Consider the following 20,385-nt stretch of genomic DNA (forward strand, 5'->3'; position numbering starts at 1 on the left):
TTGTCTTTTCTCAGATTCTGTTGTGTTCTTCTTTTTAAATTTCTGTAGAAATAAAGTGTACCTAGGCTTCAAAAGATTAAATGCAAATATTTCGACCTGATGTTGATTTTGTTGTTGTTTTGTTTATTTTGGCTGTCTAGTTATTACAGAAAGTTATTGTCTCATTTCACTAAACACAGTTACATTTTTTTTAGAGAGAGATTGCTGTTTTCAGATTTGTCATTTAAGTTACTCTTACGAAAAGTTAGTTTTAATTTTTAGTTTGACTATAAGTAGAGCTATACTACTGACACCGCATCGGTGTCGGCGTTGGCGACTCGTACCTTGGTTAAGTTTTATGTACCAGTCCATATTTTGACAAAACCTTTTGACATATGGCTTTGAAACTTTCAGTTCACTTGTGTACCATTATCATGTCCAGTTTTTAAACTTTGAACACTTGTTTATTATAACAGACGCTATCTGTAGGCAAAAGTCCATAACTCTGTCAAGTATTTTGGTTGAATTATGACCCTTTTTGGACTTAGAAACTTAGAATGCTTGTTCATTATCATGATCTCCATCTGTAGTCTAGGGTATATAACTATTTCAAAGAAATTTGGCTGAATTATGACAATGATAGAATTATGTGTTTACTATTTGCATTTTATTATGCCCCCCGCCATAAAATGGGGGGCATATAGTGTTACACCTGTCCGTGTTTGTGTGTTCAGGAAAGGGTGGTGTTCGTGTCCAGGCCATAACTTTGACATGCATGGTCCGATTTCAGAATAATTTCACACAAATGATAAGCATGGATAGACGATGTGTCATGTGCAAAACCAGGTCCCTAGGTCTAAGGTCAAGGTCACAGTCCTTGGTTGAACTTAGCCAATTTTCACTACATATATACTGATAATGTGGCATTTGTGTCCGGTCCATAACTTTAACATGCATGGTCCGATTTCAGAATAATTTGACACAAATAATAAGAATGGATAGATGTGTCATGCGCAACAACCAGGTCCCTAGGTCTAAGGTCAAGGTCACACTTAGCGGCCAAAGGTCACATACAAGAATGACTTTGTCCTGAGCATTTCTTCTCCATGCATGGAGGGATTTTGATGTAAGTTGGCTCAGTTGTACATCATCATGAGACAGAATGTCATGCTCAAGAACCAGGTCCCTAGTTTAGAATTACTTCCCTTTGTTGTTACTATAAATAGCTTATAATGTAACTTTTTTATTACTGGTCGTAGGGAAAAATCAAGACCACTTTTCTGTAGTACAACATGCATGTTACATCCAGTTTTGAGATGTATTTTGACCTATCGCTACCTGGTAAGGATTTTTGTGTGGACTTAGAATTATTTTTTTTTAAGATCAACTTCCCTTGGCCAATGGTCCTTCATTATAAGTATCTAGTTCATTATAACTTATAAAAGGGTTATTACACAGAAAATATTCTATGAATTATGCCCCTTTTATACTTAGAATAAAAACAAGGTCCATGAGTGTAGATGCATATGGCACTTTGTTTTTGGGATGGATGACGGTTGGACCCATACCAATTTTCTTCACTTACTATGCCCCCCTCCCCCACTTTGAAGAAGGAGAGGTATCTTGTTTTGCACATATGTCTGTCTGTCGGTTGGTATGTTGGTTGGCATGTAGACCAAATAGTTTCCGGATGATAACTCCAGAATGGCCTTGGGCCTAGGATGATGAAAGCTGATAGGGAGGTTGGTCATGACCAGCAGATGACACCTGTTTATTTTGAGATCAGAGGAGGTCAAAGGTAGAGGTCACAGTGACCCGGAATAGTTACACCGTTTCCAGATGATAACTTGAGAACGCTTGGGCCCAGGGTCACAAAACTTTATAGGGAGGTTGATCATGACCAGCAAATGACCCCTATTGATTTTGAGGTCAGTAGGTCAAAGGTCAAGGTTGCTGTGACCAAGAACAGTAGAACTTTTTAGCCAAATAACTGGAGAATGCTTTGGTCTAAGTTCTGTTCCTTGTGCATTTCGTGTTCTGTGAGCTCTTTGTCAAATCAGAAACTTCACACATGGAATTTTTTGTTTTAAAGCAGTATTATAGGAGTGTCAATCACTCCAGTGATAGCTTTAGTTACCTCAGATATTCCCTATCCTGCTGTGAAATAGTTGAGCCTGCTATCCTTTCATGTTATGAAATTTAGCTTATAAGGTTTGAAACTGAAAACTTGACCTCTTGATTAACCCTTACCATGCTAAATTTCTATAATGGACTGGTCCATCTTCCAATTTGGGCAGTACCATTTATCATTTGAAGGGGTGTTTACTAAAAAATTACTGACTGAATAGCGAACAGTGCAGACCATGATCAGACTGCACGGATGTGCAGGCTAATCTTGGTCTGCACTGGTCGCAAAGGCAGAATCACTTGCCACCAGCAGGCTAAGGGTTAAAAAAAATGTTTAGACTCTTGTAAGACCAAACAACAATAATTTGTAATCTGTCAAAAGCAGCACAAAGTGTGAACTGAAGACATTTCATGTCTGGAATTTCAACTTCTATACCTGTTAGAGGTATGTCAGAGGCATTGTCTGCAAGTGGCTTAAATGGTTCAATTTGTTCTGTTCATTTGTATTAATTGTGACATGTTCAGGGCTGTTTTGTGCAATAAAAACTCTTCTCTACCATTTACCTTAATTTGTCTAACTAGCAGAATCAATATCTTAGGCCCCAGTAATCCATTCACCTGCCTTTTAATTAGATAAAGACGTCAAAATGTATTGACAATATTCCGATATTCTGATATTTGTTTTGAGAAAATTCCGAATTAATGAGGGTGTGCTGAAATAATCATTGCTTCTTTGTGGTCCATTTGAAAGGCGATGGTAAAAATCAATTTCAATTTTGTCCATTTCTTGGAGATCAGAATATCATGATCTGATAATACTGGAATAATGAAGGTGTTTGCATATTTTCCCAGTAATCAATAGAGAATTGCATAATTGCATAAGCCTGAATTAGGGGTATCAAACATGTTTTAGGACCAATCTGTCGATTATTTCAGGTTATGGAAATCTCTTACTAAAAATTCCATCAAATGCAAATGATGGATGTTGCTTCGTATTTAGTGTCTTTGGTCTGTTTGTAGAAATGTAGTAAAAGTCCTCTTGACATCGAAGCTGAAATTAATTTCAAATCAGTAACTAATGTAAACACTTTGGCCCACCAAAGTCAAACTTCAGCCTGTGATCAATAAATAACCCTTTTGTTATCCCCCGACAAAAGTCGGAGGGATGATAGTTTTGGCGTTGTCCGTCTTTCTGTCCGCCCTTCCGTCCGGAGCCATATCTAGGAAGTGGTTGGGAATATTTTTATAAAACTTCATATACATGTTCACCACTATGAGTTTATGCGGCCCGTCAAGTTTCAGTCAGATTGCCCAAGTAACACCAGAGTTATGGCCCTTAGAAGTTTCTAGTGTTAACTATATAGGGTACTGTAAATATGGCATTTTCTGCATCATAACTTTTGATTTATTTGACCTTGAACTATGAAACTTAAACAGAATTTAGAGCACCATAATGTGGTTGTGCACACACAATTCTGTTCGGATTTCTTTTGTAACTTCAGAGTTATTGCCCTTTAATTGTATAAAAATCCACATATTTGTACATAACAAACTTACATTATGTAGAGTTTTATTAGCTCATCTGATTTTTTGAAAAAAAATGATGAGTTATTGTCATCACTTGAGCGGTTGTCGGCGTCAGCGTCGGCGTCAGCATCTGCGTCGGCATTGCCTGGTTAAGTTTTATGTTTAGGTCAGCTTTTCTCCTAAACTATAAAGGCTATTGCTTTGAAACTTAGAATACTTGTTCACCATCATAAGCTGACCCTGTATAGTAAGAAACATAACTTCATCTTGCTTTTTGCAAGATTTATGGCCCCTTTTGTACTTAGAAAATATCAGATTTCTTGGTTAAGTTTTATGTTTAGGTCAACTTTTCTCCTAAACTATCAAAGCTATTGCTTTGAAACTTGGAATACTTGTTCACCATCATAAACAGACCCTGTACATCAAGAAACATAACTCCATCTTGCTTTTTGCAAGATTTATTGCCCCTTTTGGACTTAGAAAATCAGTTTTCTTGGTTAAGTTTTATGTTTAGGTCAGCTTTTATCTTAAACTATCAAAGCTATTGCTTTGAAACTCGCAACACTTGTTGACCATCATAAGCTGACCCTGTACAGCATGCAACATAACTCCATCCTGCTTTTTGCAATAATTATTGCCCCTTTTGGACTTAGAAAATCATTTTCTTGGTTGAGTATTATGTTTAAGTCAACTTTTCTCATAAACTATCAAAGCTATTGCTTTAAAACTTGCAACAGTTTTTCACCATCATAAGTGGACACTGAACATCAAGAAACATAACTCTATCCTGCTTTTTGCAAGAATGATGGCCCTTTTTAGACTTAGAAAATCATGGGTAGGACAATATTTCTATTACACAAAAAAAATCAGATGAGCGTCAGCACCCGCAAGGCGGTGCTCTTGTTAAATTTCTTTCATTCTTTTCCATGAACATTTATTATAAACATGTGAAGTTGTGCACCCACACCTGGTCACCCCCTTGCCTTGGTCACACCCCTCCCCCTAGCAACCACTATAATCAACATGTGAAGTTTTGTTTCCTCACCGGTTCACACACACCCCCCCCCTCCCCCCCCCCATAAAAAATATATAAACATATATTTATATATTTCCAATTCCTTTTGATACGCCCGTTTGAAAAACGGGACGTATTATGGGAACGGCATCTACAGACTTTGTCCGGACCATATCTTCTACATGCATGGAGGGATTTTGATGAAACTTGGCACAGTTGTTCACCATCATGAGACGGAGTGTCGTGCGCAAGAACCAGGTCCCTAGATCTAAGGTCAAGGTCACACTTGGAGGTCAAAGATCAAATTCAAAAGTGACTTTGTCCGGAGCATATCTTCTTCATGCATGGAAGGATTTTGTTGAAAGTTGGCACAATTGTTCATCATCATGAGACGGAGTGTCATGCGCAAGAACCAGGTCCCTAGGTCTAAGGTCAAGGTCACACTTAGAGGTCAAAGTATACAAGAAAGAAAACTTTGTCCGGAGCATAATCTTCTTCATGCATGGAGGGATTTTGATATATCTTGGCACAAATGTTCACCACCACTAGGCGGAGTGTCATGCGCAAGAACCAGGTCCCTAGGTCTAAGGTCAAGGTCACACTTAGAGGTCAAAGTATACAAGAATGAAAACTTTGTCCGGAGCATATCTTCTTCATGCATAGAGGGATTTTGTTATAACTTGGCACAAATGTTCACCACCACAAGGCGGATTGTCGTGCGCAAGAACCAGGTCCCTAGGTCTAAGGTCAAGGTCACACTTAGAGGTCAAAGGATTCAAGAATGAAAACCTTGTCCGGAGCATTTCTTCTTCATGCATAGAGGGATTTTGATATAACTTGGCACAAATGTTCACCACCACGAGACGGAGTGTCATGCGCAAGAACCAGGTCCCTAGGTCTAAGGTCAAGGTCACACTTAGAGGCCAAAGGTCAGATACAAGAATGACTTTGTCCGGAGCATTTCTTCTTCATGCATGGAGGGATTTTGATGTTACTTGGCACAATTATACACCATCATGAGACGAAGTGACATATGCAGTTCCCTTCTTTTGACTTACTTCCCTTTGTTGTTACTATAAATAGCTTATATTGTAACTTTTTCATTACTAGTCGTAGGGAAAAATCGAGACCACTTTTCTGCAGTACAACATGCATGCTACATCCAATTTTTGAGGTGTATTTTGACCAATCTCTACATTGTAAGATGTGGACTTACAGTTTTTTTTTTGTTTTTTTTAAGATTAACTTCCCTTAGTTGTTACTGTAAATAACTGATATTGTAACTTTTTTATAATTGACTGTGGGGAGAAAACAAGACCACTTTTCTGTGGTACAACCTAGATGTTACTTTCCAATTTTAGGTGTATTTTAAGGTATCTCTACCTGGTAAGGAGTTTTTTTATGGACTTAGAAAAACAAAAGACTTACAATGATTACTAAATAAACACAAAATTAAAATTCCATTTGCAAATACAGGTGCTAGAGTAAAGAAATTTGCTGTGACGGGCGTATATTGTGACATTCTGGCACTCCTGGTTTGTTTTTTAAATGTTCAAACCTTCAACATGTTAAGTTGTAACTGCACCAACCTTGCCCCCAGCCATGTTCAAGATATCTTATTTGATTGTGTTCTCTTAAGGACATCAGATTCTGTTCTTTTAAGGTATTAGATCGCTAATAGTAATGTTTACAAAATGGCCTTTGCTTGGTATATTCTGAAAGGTAACCGTGTTTTGCACTATTTTGCAATTTTTAAACAACTTTTACCGTGCCGTTTTTTTTTTATAAATTTTGTATAACTTATGGTATCTCCTCAAGTAGAAACAAATTTCAAAGTGATAGCCACTATCCAAAACGTTTGCAGAGAACTCATTTTACCATTAATTTTAATAAAAGAAACATCAAACTATTGGTAACACAAAATAAAAATGTCAATATCAATTTTTCTATGGTGCCTCAAGTAAACGGATTTAATGAGACAGAATTCATACTTCAACATTGAAAAAATAAGGCAGAATGCTGTGTTTCAGTTTTGAATTTTGCTTACTCCATTTAAAAATAACCTTAGGGCAGACGTAAAACCTACCTAAATTTCTTCCACAATATATAATCTAAGAGTGAAAGCAAAATAGAGAAGTTTCAACTCGTGTAACTCAATTTTTTTAAAGATGTGTTAAACACTACCCCTTCTGTTTAAGTAGTAAATTCACTTTGGACACCAAGAAGTCGCTTATAAGATTAATCTTTTTCTATTTTTGTACAAGAAATCAATAATAAGTCTTGAAAGAAGTAAAAACTTACTAGAAAAAAAGGAAAATAAGAGGGAAAAAATTTGGTCCCAGTAAGGCTTGAACCTTAGTAACGCCCCCCCTAAGAATTGCAGTAAAAGTAGGTTTATAGTAGGAATTGAATACTCTTCAAATTGGAGGTTCTCTATTAGTGATCTAATACCTTAAGTTTAAATGTACATAAGGTATGTTAAACAGCAACACATGGTGCCAAACCACTCAAAGACAATATTTTGTTCAAGTTAAACTTCAAGCTCACATTTCAATTAACTTCTTTTAATTTTAAAAGCTAAGCTTATTACAGTTAGCATATTCCATTCAAAATAAATTCTTTAGTCAGGACCAAAGTATCATACATTTATTATGTACTCTTTAATTAAACATTTGTTTTCTGTTAAACTGATTTTGACTGATGAAATTATTTGCTTCTTAGTAACATCCTTAACTTGTTGCCAGATATATTTTTTTTGCCATTCCTCACCAGAAACCCTTTCGGCGGGGGATACCAATTCATCGAATTTGCTTGTTTTTTTTTGTTGTTTTTTTTTGGTCATTAACAAATATGTCAAAAGTCAAGGTCATAATACAGCTTGCAACTAAGCCTTCAACAACATACCTTGCTCTTGATACACAAAAAATAATTTTAGTAAGACATTTCTTTAACTTTATTCTGTTTTGTTTACCTTGTGACAATCTGTGCATTATAGGGTTTAAAGATTGTTCTAGATGGTTATCTTGAACAAGAGAAATATTAATACAGAAGAGAGATCATATTCAAAATGATATCACTGATCTTTTTGTCATAAAAAAGATGTTGTGAAAGGAAAGGATTAATCCTGATGCTTTAAGTACCAACATCTGTTAACAACAGTAAATACATGCTGCAATAAACCTGTAAAATGTTACTAATGTATAAAATCAAACAAGTCAAATGGTTTATCGCAGCCAGAAATTTGTACAAACCGGACAGAAGTTGCGAAATTGTCATTTGTGCAGGAAAGAAGCGTTTACCATAATGTCCAGTACTGGACAGGTATAGTGACCATGCACGGACACAGCCAATTTTCTCAGAGGGGGTCCGATCCCCTGCCCCCTCCCTCCCCCCCCCTGGAAATTTTGAAATTTAGCACTTCATTTTTTGCATTCTGGGACAGTTTTATGGACTAACCTGTTAAATTTGGGAAAAATGATAAAATCAAGCTTTCTTGAAGGTAAAATTCTTAGTTTCTTTTAGATAAATAATATGAATTATGTCGGGGTCGTATGTAGCAGCAGCCACATATACTTTACATGCAGTCCTAATGTTGCCTTTTTCGAAAAACATTTTCTTTCCTTCTTGTCTTCTTTCCTTTTTTAAAGATTTTCCAGAGGGGGTCTGGACCCCCGGTCCCCCCCCCCCCCCCCCCGCCGCACTCTGGATCCGCGCATGGTGACATATCATGCTTTCTCAGTTTCTGTTTATGAAGGTAAACTTGTGTTTGGTTAAATTTCAACAGAACACAATTGTCTGAACAGTGTATAAACTTATTACTGTTTTTTCAGGCAAGGGAGGAAAAAAAAGTGGTAGAAAATGAAAGCAGTAACATTTTTATTAAAAAAAAAATAAACAATGAGACAAACATTTCCAACATCTTTGGACGGTTCAAAAATCCCATGTTAAACAAACGATAAAGCCCGAAACGCGTGAAAATGTTCCGAATGTAAATCGGGTGAAGTAAGTGCTCTATGTATGCGTCTAGATTGATTAAACTGGGCGGGTCTACTTACTTATTACTTGAGGATGAAAAAAAAACGTGTTTTTAGCTCACCTGTCACAAAGTGACAAGGTGAGCTTTTGTGATCGCGCAGCGTCCGTGCGTGCGTGCGTCCGTCCGTGCGTGCGTGCGTAAACTTTTGCTTGTGACCACTCTAGAGGTCACGTTTTTCATGGGATCTTTATGAAAATTGGTCAGAATGTTCCCCTTGATGATATCTAGGTCAAGTTCGAAACTGGGTCACGTGCAGTCAAAAACTAGGTCATTAGGTCTAAAAATAGAAAAACCTTGTGACCTCTCTGGAGGCCATATATTTCACAAGATCTTCATGAAAATTAGTCAGAATGTTCACCTTGATGATATCTAGGTCAAGTTCGAAACTGGGTCACGTGGGGTCAAAAACTAGGTCATTAGGTTTAAAAATAGAAAAACCTTGTGACCTCTCTAGAGGCCATATTTCTCAATGGATCTTCATGAAAATTGGTCAGAATGTTCACCTTGATGATATCTAGGTCAAGTTCGAAACTGGGTCACGTGAGGTTGAAAACTAGGTCAGTAGATCTAAAAATAGAAAAACCTTGTGACCTCTCTAGAGGCCATATTTTTCATGAGATCTTCATGAATATTGGTCAGAATGTTCACCTTGATGATATCTAGGTCAAGTTCGAAACTGGGTCATGTGGGGTCAAAAACTAGGTCAGTAGGTCTAAAAATAGAAAAACCTTGTGACCTCTCTAGAGGCCATATTTCTCAATGGATCTTCATGAAAATTGGTCAGAATGTTCACCTTGATGATATCTAGGTCAAGTTCGAAACTGGGTCACATGCGATCAAAAACTAGGTCAGTAGGTCTAAAAATAGAAAAACCTTGTGACCTCTCTAGAGGCCATATTTTTCAATGGATCTTCATGAAAATTGGTCAGAATGTTCACCTTGATGATATCTAGGTCAAGTTCGAAACTGGGTCACGTGGGGTTAAAAACTAGGTCAGTAGATCTAAAAATGGAAAAACCTTGTGACCTCTCTAGAGGCCATATTTTTCATGAGATCTTCATGAATATTGGTCAGAATGTTTACCTTGATGATATCTAGGTCAAGTTCGAAACTGGGTCATGTGGGGTCAAAAACTAGGTCAGTAGGTCTAAAAATAGAAAAACCTTGTGACCTCTCTAGAGGCCATATTTCTCAATGGATCTTCATGAAAATTGGTGAGAATGTTCACCTTGATGATATCTAGGTCAGGTTCGAAATTGGGTCATGTGCGGTCAAAAACTAGGTCAGTAGGTCGAAAAATAGAAAAACCTTGTGACCTCTCTAGAGGCCATATTTTTCACGGGATCTTCATGAAAATTGGTGAGAATGTTCACCTTGATGATATCTAGGTCAAGTTTATAAGTGGGTCACGTGCCTTCAAAAACTAGGTCATTAGGTCAAATAATAGAAAAACCTTGTGACCTCTCTAGAGGCCATATTTTTCAATGAATCTTCATGAAAATTGGTCACATGTGCTCAAAAACTAGGTCACTATGTCAAATAATAGAAATAACGACGTCATACTCAGTTCAACACTGGGTCATATGGGGATAGGTGAGCGATTCAGGACCATCATGGTCCTCTTGTTTAAATGTTGCTCTTAAACAAGGGTGGCGGTTGAACTACTAAAAGTACAACAACAGTTAATTCACAACAAATCGTACGGTATGTTTTATAATCAGTAGAAGCTAGTCGTTTTTACGCTTATGAGACCTGTTTCACCCATAAGTAAAGAATTCACAGGTCCATCATGAAATATTTTCCCCAGCACGCATTATACTTGTCCTACTCAAAATGATCGCGGCCTCATCAGCCGCGATCAATGACAAATTGTTCTTAGGGCTTCACGATGTTTTATCTAGTGTTTTTGTTTTCGAAACAAATGCTTGTGTTTTCTTTTCCAACATGTGTTTGTTTGGTTCAACTTGGAAATTTGCGCAATTTATTTACCCAGGGATAACTGATCTCGAGGTTGCGGGTTCGAACCCGTGAGAGCAAAATTTGACAGCGGTCAATCTCCATAATCCCTTACCGAGTTCTGGTCTGAAGTCCAGGTATCAACCATTGAGCATAGTTAACATAACTTGAAAAAACTTTCTCTACAATCAATGTTGATTAAAGGTTTTTGAATTGATCAGTTTGAAAGGGACTTGTTCATAATTAAGATTAAATGGTTTAAAGCTAAATTTTAGCTCTTTAATAACAGTTTTTATCTAAATTAGAATGCAAATGACCGTAATGTGTATAAACTGTGATCTTGCATTAACTTAATACTGTGAAATCATTAATATTCATGGGGGACTTATTTTTGTGGAATTTGTGGTTGAGTCAGTCCATGAAATTTATTCCCAACGAACAAGTAAAATTCCCATTAATTTTATGTTCAAAAGTTGGAGTCCACGCATTCATATCCCCATGAAATTGACATTTTGACCAAAACTGCGAAATTTCATGGCCACGAAATTAAATGATTTTACAGTACCACACTGAATTCAGGTAAAATGAAAAAATCAAATTATTGTCAGTCCTTGTTAAAAAAGTACTAACATGATGCCCGTCGTTTATATGACTGAAAAATTGTTGAAAAAGACGTTAAACCCGAACACACACACACTAAAATGATGCTGTTTTCGTTTTCCTACAACTGCCAATTTTTGTGAAAGATTGCCTGATTACAGTGTTGTATTCCAGTCTGTCAGGAACAGATTTCCTGGAGAGCTCTTTAGTTAGCGGAGAGCTGCTATTCTAGGACTGGAAGCTATCAAAATCAGATCTGTTTAGTCCTGTTTGACAAATAATCAGAACTGAAGTGTGGTGATTGTTTGGTGAGCATATTTCTTTAAGATCAGTTTGTCCACTTCACTTCATCCTGGTACAGATTCTGAGAATAATTATGACATAGCAATGATCTTTGAAAAAGAATGCAGTGCACCAATGATTTAATCATGGTTTGTGCTTTTTTTCCGCCAGTAGACATGTCTGGAAAGTGACCAACTGCTAATTCAATCAGAAAAGCCTAATCTGATCATGTGACAGAATGAGATTGGTGTTGAACAATTGCAATCTTGGTATTTTCAAGCTGAAAGAAGGGAAGTCAGAGGCTAAATCAAGAGATTTTGTTTAAATGTGAGAAAACTTAAGTATGGGACTAAAGAAAAATGTTAACAGCAGACTGTAATGAGTTTGATTGTTTGATTAGAAGAGGTAATTAAGATTGTACCCCGTCAGTCTCTCCCGCCACACATGCACGCACGCACACGCACAACAGTACACAACTTAATTATGCAAATAACATTGGACAGACTATGTAATTTGAAAGAACCCAAAATGATACCAACATGTATGGCATTCTTTGCGTGGATACTAAAAGAAACAAAAGCGAATACTATAAAAGAAACAAAAATGCGTATGATAGAGTGCATTTAATAAAACAAAGGTATGGCACTGCCTTAAAATGTAGTGATAGCTACCAGAATAGGAAACTAATAAATTTCCATGGTAATAAACTTCAGTTTCCCTAGAAATAAAATCCCTGTCTAGAACTCATTTAATGGTGTTCATTTTCCTGTCCATTGTCCTGGTAAATCAGGTTAATTCATTGTTCACTTGTTTCAGTGTCTTTCCCTGAGAAGAAGAAATAGGAAATTTTATGTCTAGTGCTGAGTGTTACAAGCTTGTTTCAGATTTTTATGCTGAAATGGTTTGATTTAGCCATCAGTATAAAAGTCATCTGAGCTTAAATTTGAATATTGATTCGCACTTTGTTAGGGTAGTCTGTGTGGTTAGGTATACTGATAAAAAAAACAACAACATGTTATTCATTTCTTAGAAAAGTCTTCTAAATGATTGCCATTCTAATTGACAAATTAAGAAAACAGCACACAAATGACTTTTCAGAAAACTTACTTAAAATGTGCCAAAATTCCAGTTGAACTTTCTTTAGAAAACATATACAGTCCAAAAATCTGGGTAAATTTTTCTCAGCATTCTTGGAACATTTCCCATAAATCTGGTTGCATTTGTTCTCAGACTACATGAACATTTCCCAAAAATTTGGTTGCATTTGTCCCCATTTCCCAAAGCTCTGGTTGCATTTGGCCCCAAACAACATGAATGTTTCGCAAAGGTCTGGTTGCATTTGTCCTTAATGAACAATTCAGGTTGCATTTGACCCAGACAACATGAACATGTCCCAAAAATCTGGTGCTTTGTACCCAGACAACATGAACATGTCCCAAAAATCTGGTGCTTTGTCCCCAGACAACATGAACATTTCCCAAAGATTTGGTTGCATTTGTCCCCAGACAACATGAACATTTTCAGATCTTTTCTTGCACTTCTTCAGCAAACTGGACATCCCTGTGAAATCTTGTTGTTCATTCTTTTAAGAGGATTGCTATTATTTCATATGGAACCATGTATTTAACTCAGAAAAATTATTTGTACATTGTTCAGTCATTCTTTCAAACATTTTTCTAGTGCCATGTAAAGAACTGTGCAATTAGCCGAGCAACAGTGTACATTCCAAGAATCCCCTTCCCCCCCCCCCCCCCCCCACAAAAAAAAAAAAAAAAAAAAAAAAAAAAAATTGCTGTAAATTTGCAAGAAAGATTCCATTTGTTGTACTTTCTCTTGAAACCATTTTTAGGAATTTCTGTGCTTCTTAAAATTACTTCAGCAAGAGAGTAAATCTACAAATGGGCATCAAAGTGCTGTTCATCATTTACATTGATTGTTTGTTATATTTTCAGGTTCGTCCAGTCTTATGGACACTTTGGATGACTTGCCTCCAGGAATAGGACAGTATGAGGACTTTCACACAATAGACTGGCTGCGAGATGTGGCTCGGGATCGTATGCGACACAGACAAGTGGTCAAGAAGAAACAAGATGGCTGCCTAGAGTACCTCAAGGGGGCCCATGATGCATGGTCAGGGTGGATGTGTGTCCTCTTAGTGGGTGTTGCTGCAGGTATGACCTTTTCATGCCACTAAAGGGAGGCAACTAGTGATCACCCATCTGTCTGTAAATAAGATCATGTATCTAAAGACAATTGATAAGTTTGAGGAGAAGATTCATCATGCAAGAATCAGGTCTGTACTGCCAAGGCCAAGCTACTCACAGGCAAGGAACTAAGCCTTAACCCTAAACTTTCTGTTTCTTGTTTGAGCTATAACATAAAATGATTCAAGAGATCTCAGTAAGACTACACAAATGTTTAGCTTGTTGAAAAGATGTATCATGAATGTTTAAGAGCCAGATCTACTTTTAAGGTCAAGGTCAAAAACAACAAGTTTAATTTTAGTAACAATCAGTTTATATTTGGTTGAGTTTTAGCCCCTTTATGACTTAAAATTCAGGAAAATTTTGATTTCTGTTCAATTACAGTCATACAGTTCTAAAAATCATGTTCTTTACATACATTCTACAGCTGTAAGACAGGACTTTATTTCATACAGGAAAATGGTGTTATGGGGGTATGATTTAGTCTGTCAAAAGGCGGACAGTTCTAGCTTACCCTGTTGTACAAAATTGCCTCAAGTAAAATAAGAACCCTTTGCCAGATGATCAGAAATTTTTTGCATCCTTTTGTAGTAGGATTCTCGAAATTTGTCACCTTTAAGCTTTGTTGCCATGTTGCTGGTTTGGCTTAATAACTATACATTAAGATAAGTTGCTATTAAAACTAGAAATAATTTTTCTGTAAGAATAATATTGCCTGATGGATTTTTACCAAACTTGGTCTGTGGTCACCATATATTTAACATTTATTGTTCTGTCAAAACGATTCCTCTACAGACTACACTGCAGGGAGGCCTCCGTAGCCAAGTGGCTTCTAAGATTGCTGACTTTCCAATCACTTACCCATCATTCGTTTAGGTTCAAAACAGCACTCTGAATCTTTGCGATGAAGCTATCTGGTTGGCTTCAGGAAGGCTGATGGTTTTACCCAAATGCCCACTTGTGACTGAACTAATGACAAGAGCGACATCAGATGTCTTCTTACTGTAAAAGCAGAAATTCTCTCGAGCGTTTATATATCGTTATATTCGCGAGGCCCTACGTATCACGAAAATTAATCCTTGCGTAATATTCAACATTAGTGTAAGTCAATTTCAAGTAGGATACCACGTTTACAATTTCATGAATATTAAACCTTGGGAACATACTTAAAATTTTGAATTCGCGAAATTTTGACCCAGCGAAATATATGTGCATTTACAGTATGCCATTGGAGCTGGAAAGTCACCATGGCATGAAGTTTTGTCAACGTGACTTTAATAAAACCAATAACAAAACTGCTGCAGAAGATGGCCAGCAGAGCTGAAAAAAGTTAAGACCATTAACTGTAAATTAGAGACTTCTCATAAACTGCATTACACTAATTTGCCAGAATCTCGGACTTTAATTCAAATTGATAGCTTTTCCTGTACAAGCAATGATCTCTAGAGATTTAAAAAAGAGATAAACCACTGATTTTGTTGACACTTTCTCAAGAATTGATATCAGGGCTTCCTTATAATGCCATCTGCAATTATCATTTGCAGTAAATGTGAGATAGAACAAATTTATATAAAAATATGAAAGAGAAAAAAAGTTGGTAGGATAGAAGGGTAATAGAATAGTAGGATGAGCAATTGTAGGATAGCGAAATAGCAATGAGAGGGTGATATACTGCCAGCCTACTATTGCTGTTCTACTATCCTACCTTGGCCTTTCATCCTGATCTGCAGGAAGAAATGGATAGAAGGTTAGTAAGATGATGATTAGGATGGTAGGATAGTGGGATGTAAGGATAATAGGATGGCCGGATAGTGGGACGGTAGGATAGTAGGATGGTAGGATAGTGGGATGGTAGGATAATAGGATGGCAGGATAGTGGGATGTAAGGATAATAGGATGGCCGGATAGTGGGACGGTAGGATAATAGGATGTTAGGATAGTGGGATGTAAGGATAATAGGATGGCCGGATAGTGGGACGGTAGGATAGTGGGATGTAAGGATAATAGGATGGCAGGATAGTGGGATGTAAGGATAAAAGGATGGCCGGATAGTGGGACGGTAGGATAATAGGATGGCAGGATAGTGGGACGGTAGGATAATAGGATGGTAGGATAGTGGGATGTAAGGATAATAGGATGGCAGGATAGTGGGATGTAAGGATAATAGGATGGCCGGATAGTGGGACGGTAGGTTAATAGGATGGCAGTATAGTGGGATGTAAGGATAATAGGATGGCCAGATAGTGGGACGTTAGGGTAATAGGATGGCAGGATAGTGGGATGTAAGGATAATAGGATGGCAGGATAGTGTGACAGTAGGATGATAGGATGGCAGGATAGTGGGATGTAAGGATAATAGGATGGCAGGAAAGTGGGATGGTAGGATAATAGGATGGCAGGATAATAGGATGGCAGGATAGTGGGATGGTAGGATAATAGGATGGCAGGATAGTGGGACGGTAGGATAATAGGAAAGGCAGGATAGTAGGATGGTAGGATAATAGGATGGCAGGATAGTGGGATGGTAGGATGAGTGGGATGGTAGGATAATTGGATGGTGGGATGATAATGGGATGGTAGGATGAGTGGGATGATAGGATGGTAGGATAGTGGGATGGTTTAAGATGAGTGGGATGGCAGGATGAGTTGTATTGTAGGATAATAGGATGAGTGGGATGGTAGGATAATGGGATGGTAGGATTGTGGGATGGTAGGATAGTGGGATGGTAGGATAGTGATGGTAGGATAGCAATATGAAAGCAATAGTAGGATATTAAGATGTCAGTATATCATCAGTCTGTCATCCTACCATTGCTATCCTACCATTTTAAGTGATTTTTCTGCCCAACTATCTTACCATTGCCTTCGTACCATTCTACTATCCTGCCATCATGCTTTGATAATTAGGTGATGGGTTATAGTAGGATATAACAAAACAGCATTCCCTACAAAGATTATTCTATTCTTGTTAATTGCATTAAAGTAGATAAAAATAATTGTTCATTTGTCTGTCTACCTACAAAATTGGTACTGTTACCCCCACAGTTATTACAGCTGAAAATGACAAAATCAATAACAGACAGGTTAATTGGTGAAAAAAATGCCTCCAAGGTTATGTAATACAAGCTATTAGTCAGGTAGGGAAATATATGTGGGCGTGATATATGAGCCACTCTGGTTAGATCATAGGAGTGCACTCAATACTGACAATTAGAATCCAGGAGCTTGTTTAATAAAAATATACAACTTTCAGTCTAATTCCCAAAGTATGGACATCTGTTTTGAAAATTCTTCTCTCTAGAGCGTAGGCTTTACACCTTGGTTCAAGTTTTGCCTACAAGGTTACATCTCAGTAACCATTGCATGTTTTAGGTTGAAACTTCATGCAAAGCTTCCTTAGAGTCATCAGACCTAATGAAATAACTAAGTAAGATAATTATATCTTGTTTGAATTAATGTAAATCTTGGCCTTTTTTTCAACTCAAGAAGTTTGGTGAAGGGTTTATGTGTACCTGACTATCAAGCTGTATTCCAATAACACCTACATCAACTGGATTAAAACTTCAAGTAAGGCTTTCTAGTCATCAAACCTTCATCCAAAGCCAGTTTAGTTAAATGTAAATTTATTTTGATAGGAATTATTGGCCTTTTTAGACTTAAAAATATGGCAAGTTTTACACTCAACTTTCTATAAAGCTTCTCAATGATTCTACTTAATATTTGTTTGAAACTTTACATATGGCATTCTCTCCCACCATACATACTTACACAACCAAGTTGAGATAACTCTTGCTTGAAATGAATTCAAATTAGGATCCTTACTTGACTTAGCAAATTGAACTTTTATCATTGTCATATTAAAATAATACAGTTATAGACTTGCCTGGCTGTAGTGAAAGTAATTGCCCTTATGTTCAACCAAGAAATGGTCAAAATGTTGAGTGTGCAGCCACAGTGTTTTATTGACTAGAAGTTCTGTTGTCTCAAAAATGTGTCCTCAGTTCAATATGTTGACATCAGTTCTATATTTTGGTTTGACTCTGCTCCTGTGAAAAAAGCCAACAAGGTTAAAACAGAATTCACTTTGAACACAGAATTTACTTAGAATTCAAACTTTGTCTGAAGTAGCTTTGTTATATGGGTCCCGGGAGTGGTCAGTATATCAGATAATGCTTGGGTCATTGCTGCTAATCTTGTGCCAGTCTATTTAGATTTAGAATTGCCTCAAAGAAAATCCACTTGTTTGTATAGAATATTCCCATAATAAATTATTCATAGATGCCAGACAGTGATTGTTGTCTTATAGCTGGGAATTAATGAATACTTCCAAGCAACACTTTTTTTAGCTCTAATATTTTAAACTTTTCAAGTAGTACAGCTTTAATTTGTAATTAACCATTTGTCTGCATTCCCATCACAAAAGGTTAAAGTTTTGCATGTAAGCATATTTCTCAGAAACTACTGGGCCAAATGCTTTCAAACTTTGCACAATCATGTCTTTGGCATCATGAGTTGACTTTCAAGGACAAGTGTACATAACTCTAACTTTCGTTTTGTCAAAACTATGTGCCATGTTATCTTAGAATTTCAGGTTTAAGTTGTGCAAGCAGGTTTCTCAGAAACTACTAGGCCAAATGCTTTCAAACTTCACACATTCTCTGGCTTCAAGTGATGACCTCATGTGGCAAGTTACATAACTCTAGTTTTTATTTTTAGCTCAACTGTCACATAGTGACAAGGTGAGCTTTTGTGATCACCCTTCGTCCGTCGTCAGTCCGTGCGTCCATCCGTCCGTCCGTGCATCCGTCAACAATTTCTTGTCTGCACGATAGTGGTTTCATTTATGATTTTATTTTAACCAAACTTGCACACAACTTGTATAACCATAAGATCCTGGTTCCTTTCTTGAACTGGCCAGATCCCATTATGGGTTCCAGAGTTATGGGTTCAGCTATTTTGACCTTGTCTGCACAATAGCAGCTTTATTTATGATTTGATTTTTACCAAACTGGCACACAACTTGTGTCACCATAAGATCTTGGCTCCTTTCTTGAACTGGCCAGTTTCCTTTATGGGTTCCTGAGTTATGGCCCCTGAAAGGGCCAGAATTAGCTATTTTGACCTTGACTGCACAATAGCAGCTTCATTTATGATTTGATTTTAACCAAACTTGCACACAACTTGTATCACTATAAGATCTTGGTTCCTTTCTCGAACTGACTAGATTCCATTATGGGTTCCAGAGTTATGGCCCCTGAAAGGGCCAGAATTAGCTATTTTGACCTTGTCTGCACAATAGCAGCTTCATTTATGATTTGAATTTAATAAAACTTGCACAAAACTTGTGTTGCCATAAGATCTCAGTTCCTTTGTTGAACCGGCCAGATCCCTTAATGGGTTCCAGAGTTATGGCCCCTGAAAGAGCCAAAATTAACTATTTTGACCTTGTCGTACAATAGCAGCTTCACTTATGATTTGATTTTAACCAAACTTGCACACAACTTGTATCACCACTAGATCTTGGTTCCTTTCTTGTACTGGCCAGATTCCATCATGGCTTCCAGAGTTATGGCCCCTGAAAGGTCCAAAATTGGCTATTTTGGCTTTTGCAGCCATATGGAGACTTCATTTATGTTGTGTTTTTTTTATACAAACTTCCAAAATATCTTCAACAACAATAAATCTTGGATTCCATAACAAATCAGATCCAATCGTAGGTTCCAGAGTTATTTTATATCTGATTACCTCCCCTGATTGTAGTCAAAATGGATTTATATCAATAAGTACTTATAGAACTTATTTGAAATTTCATTATTGTCATTAGTTGGACTGAGCCAATCAGGGTAGATAACTATGGACTGATTTTATATCAAATTACCTCCCTTTGTTTCAAATTAAAATGGGTATATCTCAGTAACTAATGAAGATACTGATCTGAAATTTCATTTATGTTAACAGATTTATTTGGCAGATCCTTCTTTTGTTCACTTACTTTCTTTTTAATTACTTCCTTTTACGTTACTACAAATAGCTTATTTTTAGTAACTTTTTTCTTATTTGCCATAGGGAAAAACCAAGACCACTTTTCTGTGGTACAACATGGATGGTACCTCCAATTTTTAGGTGTATTTTGACATATCTGTACCTTGTAAGAATTTTTTTTTCTTTTTGGTTAAATTTCTTTCCTTTGTTGTTCCTGTCCTTTGGACTTAGATATTTTTTTGAGGACCTTCTTGTCCTCAAGTGCAATGATAACAGGTGAGTGATGTAGGGCCATCATGGCCCTCTTGTGTCAAAATAATGTCTCTTTTTAACATAGAAAGTTTGTGACAGTTTTGCATGTAAGCATGTTTGATCAAATGTTTCAGATTCTCCACACATCTTTGGTATCATGGGATGACCTCACATGGCAAAAGCTTCATAACTATAGCATACATTTTAGCAAAATTTTGCCCCTTTTTCAACTTAGAAAACTTTGTTAAAGCTTTTGTATGTAATAGGTGGAAGGACTTCAAATAACTGAGTGTGCTGTCATTAGACAGCTCTTGTTTAATTTATTTCTTCAGGCAAGTTATTTCTGGAATTAAGTCAAAGTTTGTAACATCTGGTAACATATACCCATTTCATGCTGTTTGTAATAATCATTAACTTTGATGTGT

At 36.9% G+C, this 20,385-nt stretch overlaps 1 protein-coding gene across 2 annotated transcripts in view; it reads left to right on the forward strand.

Moving 5' to 3' along the window:
* The window catches only part of LOC123557616 (H(+)/Cl(-) exchange transporter 4-like), a 77,525-nt gene that overhangs the window by 13,477 nt on the left and 43,663 nt on the right, over nucleotides 1-20,385 (forward strand). For both annotated transcript variants that reach the window (XM_053543949.1, XM_053543950.1), the window contains exon 2: nucleotides 13,475-13,693. In XM_053543949.1, coding sequence (XP_053399924.1) covers nucleotides 13,475-13,693 — 219 coding nt within the window. The remainder of the gene's footprint in view (nucleotides 1-13,474; nucleotides 13,694-20,385) is intronic.

The sequence above is a fragment of the Mercenaria mercenaria genome, chromosome 5 (assembly GCF_021730395.1).
Source record: "Mercenaria mercenaria strain notata chromosome 5, MADL_Memer_1, whole genome shotgun sequence".
Lineage (NCBI taxonomy): Eukaryota > Metazoa > Mollusca > Bivalvia > Venerida > Veneridae > Mercenaria > Mercenaria mercenaria.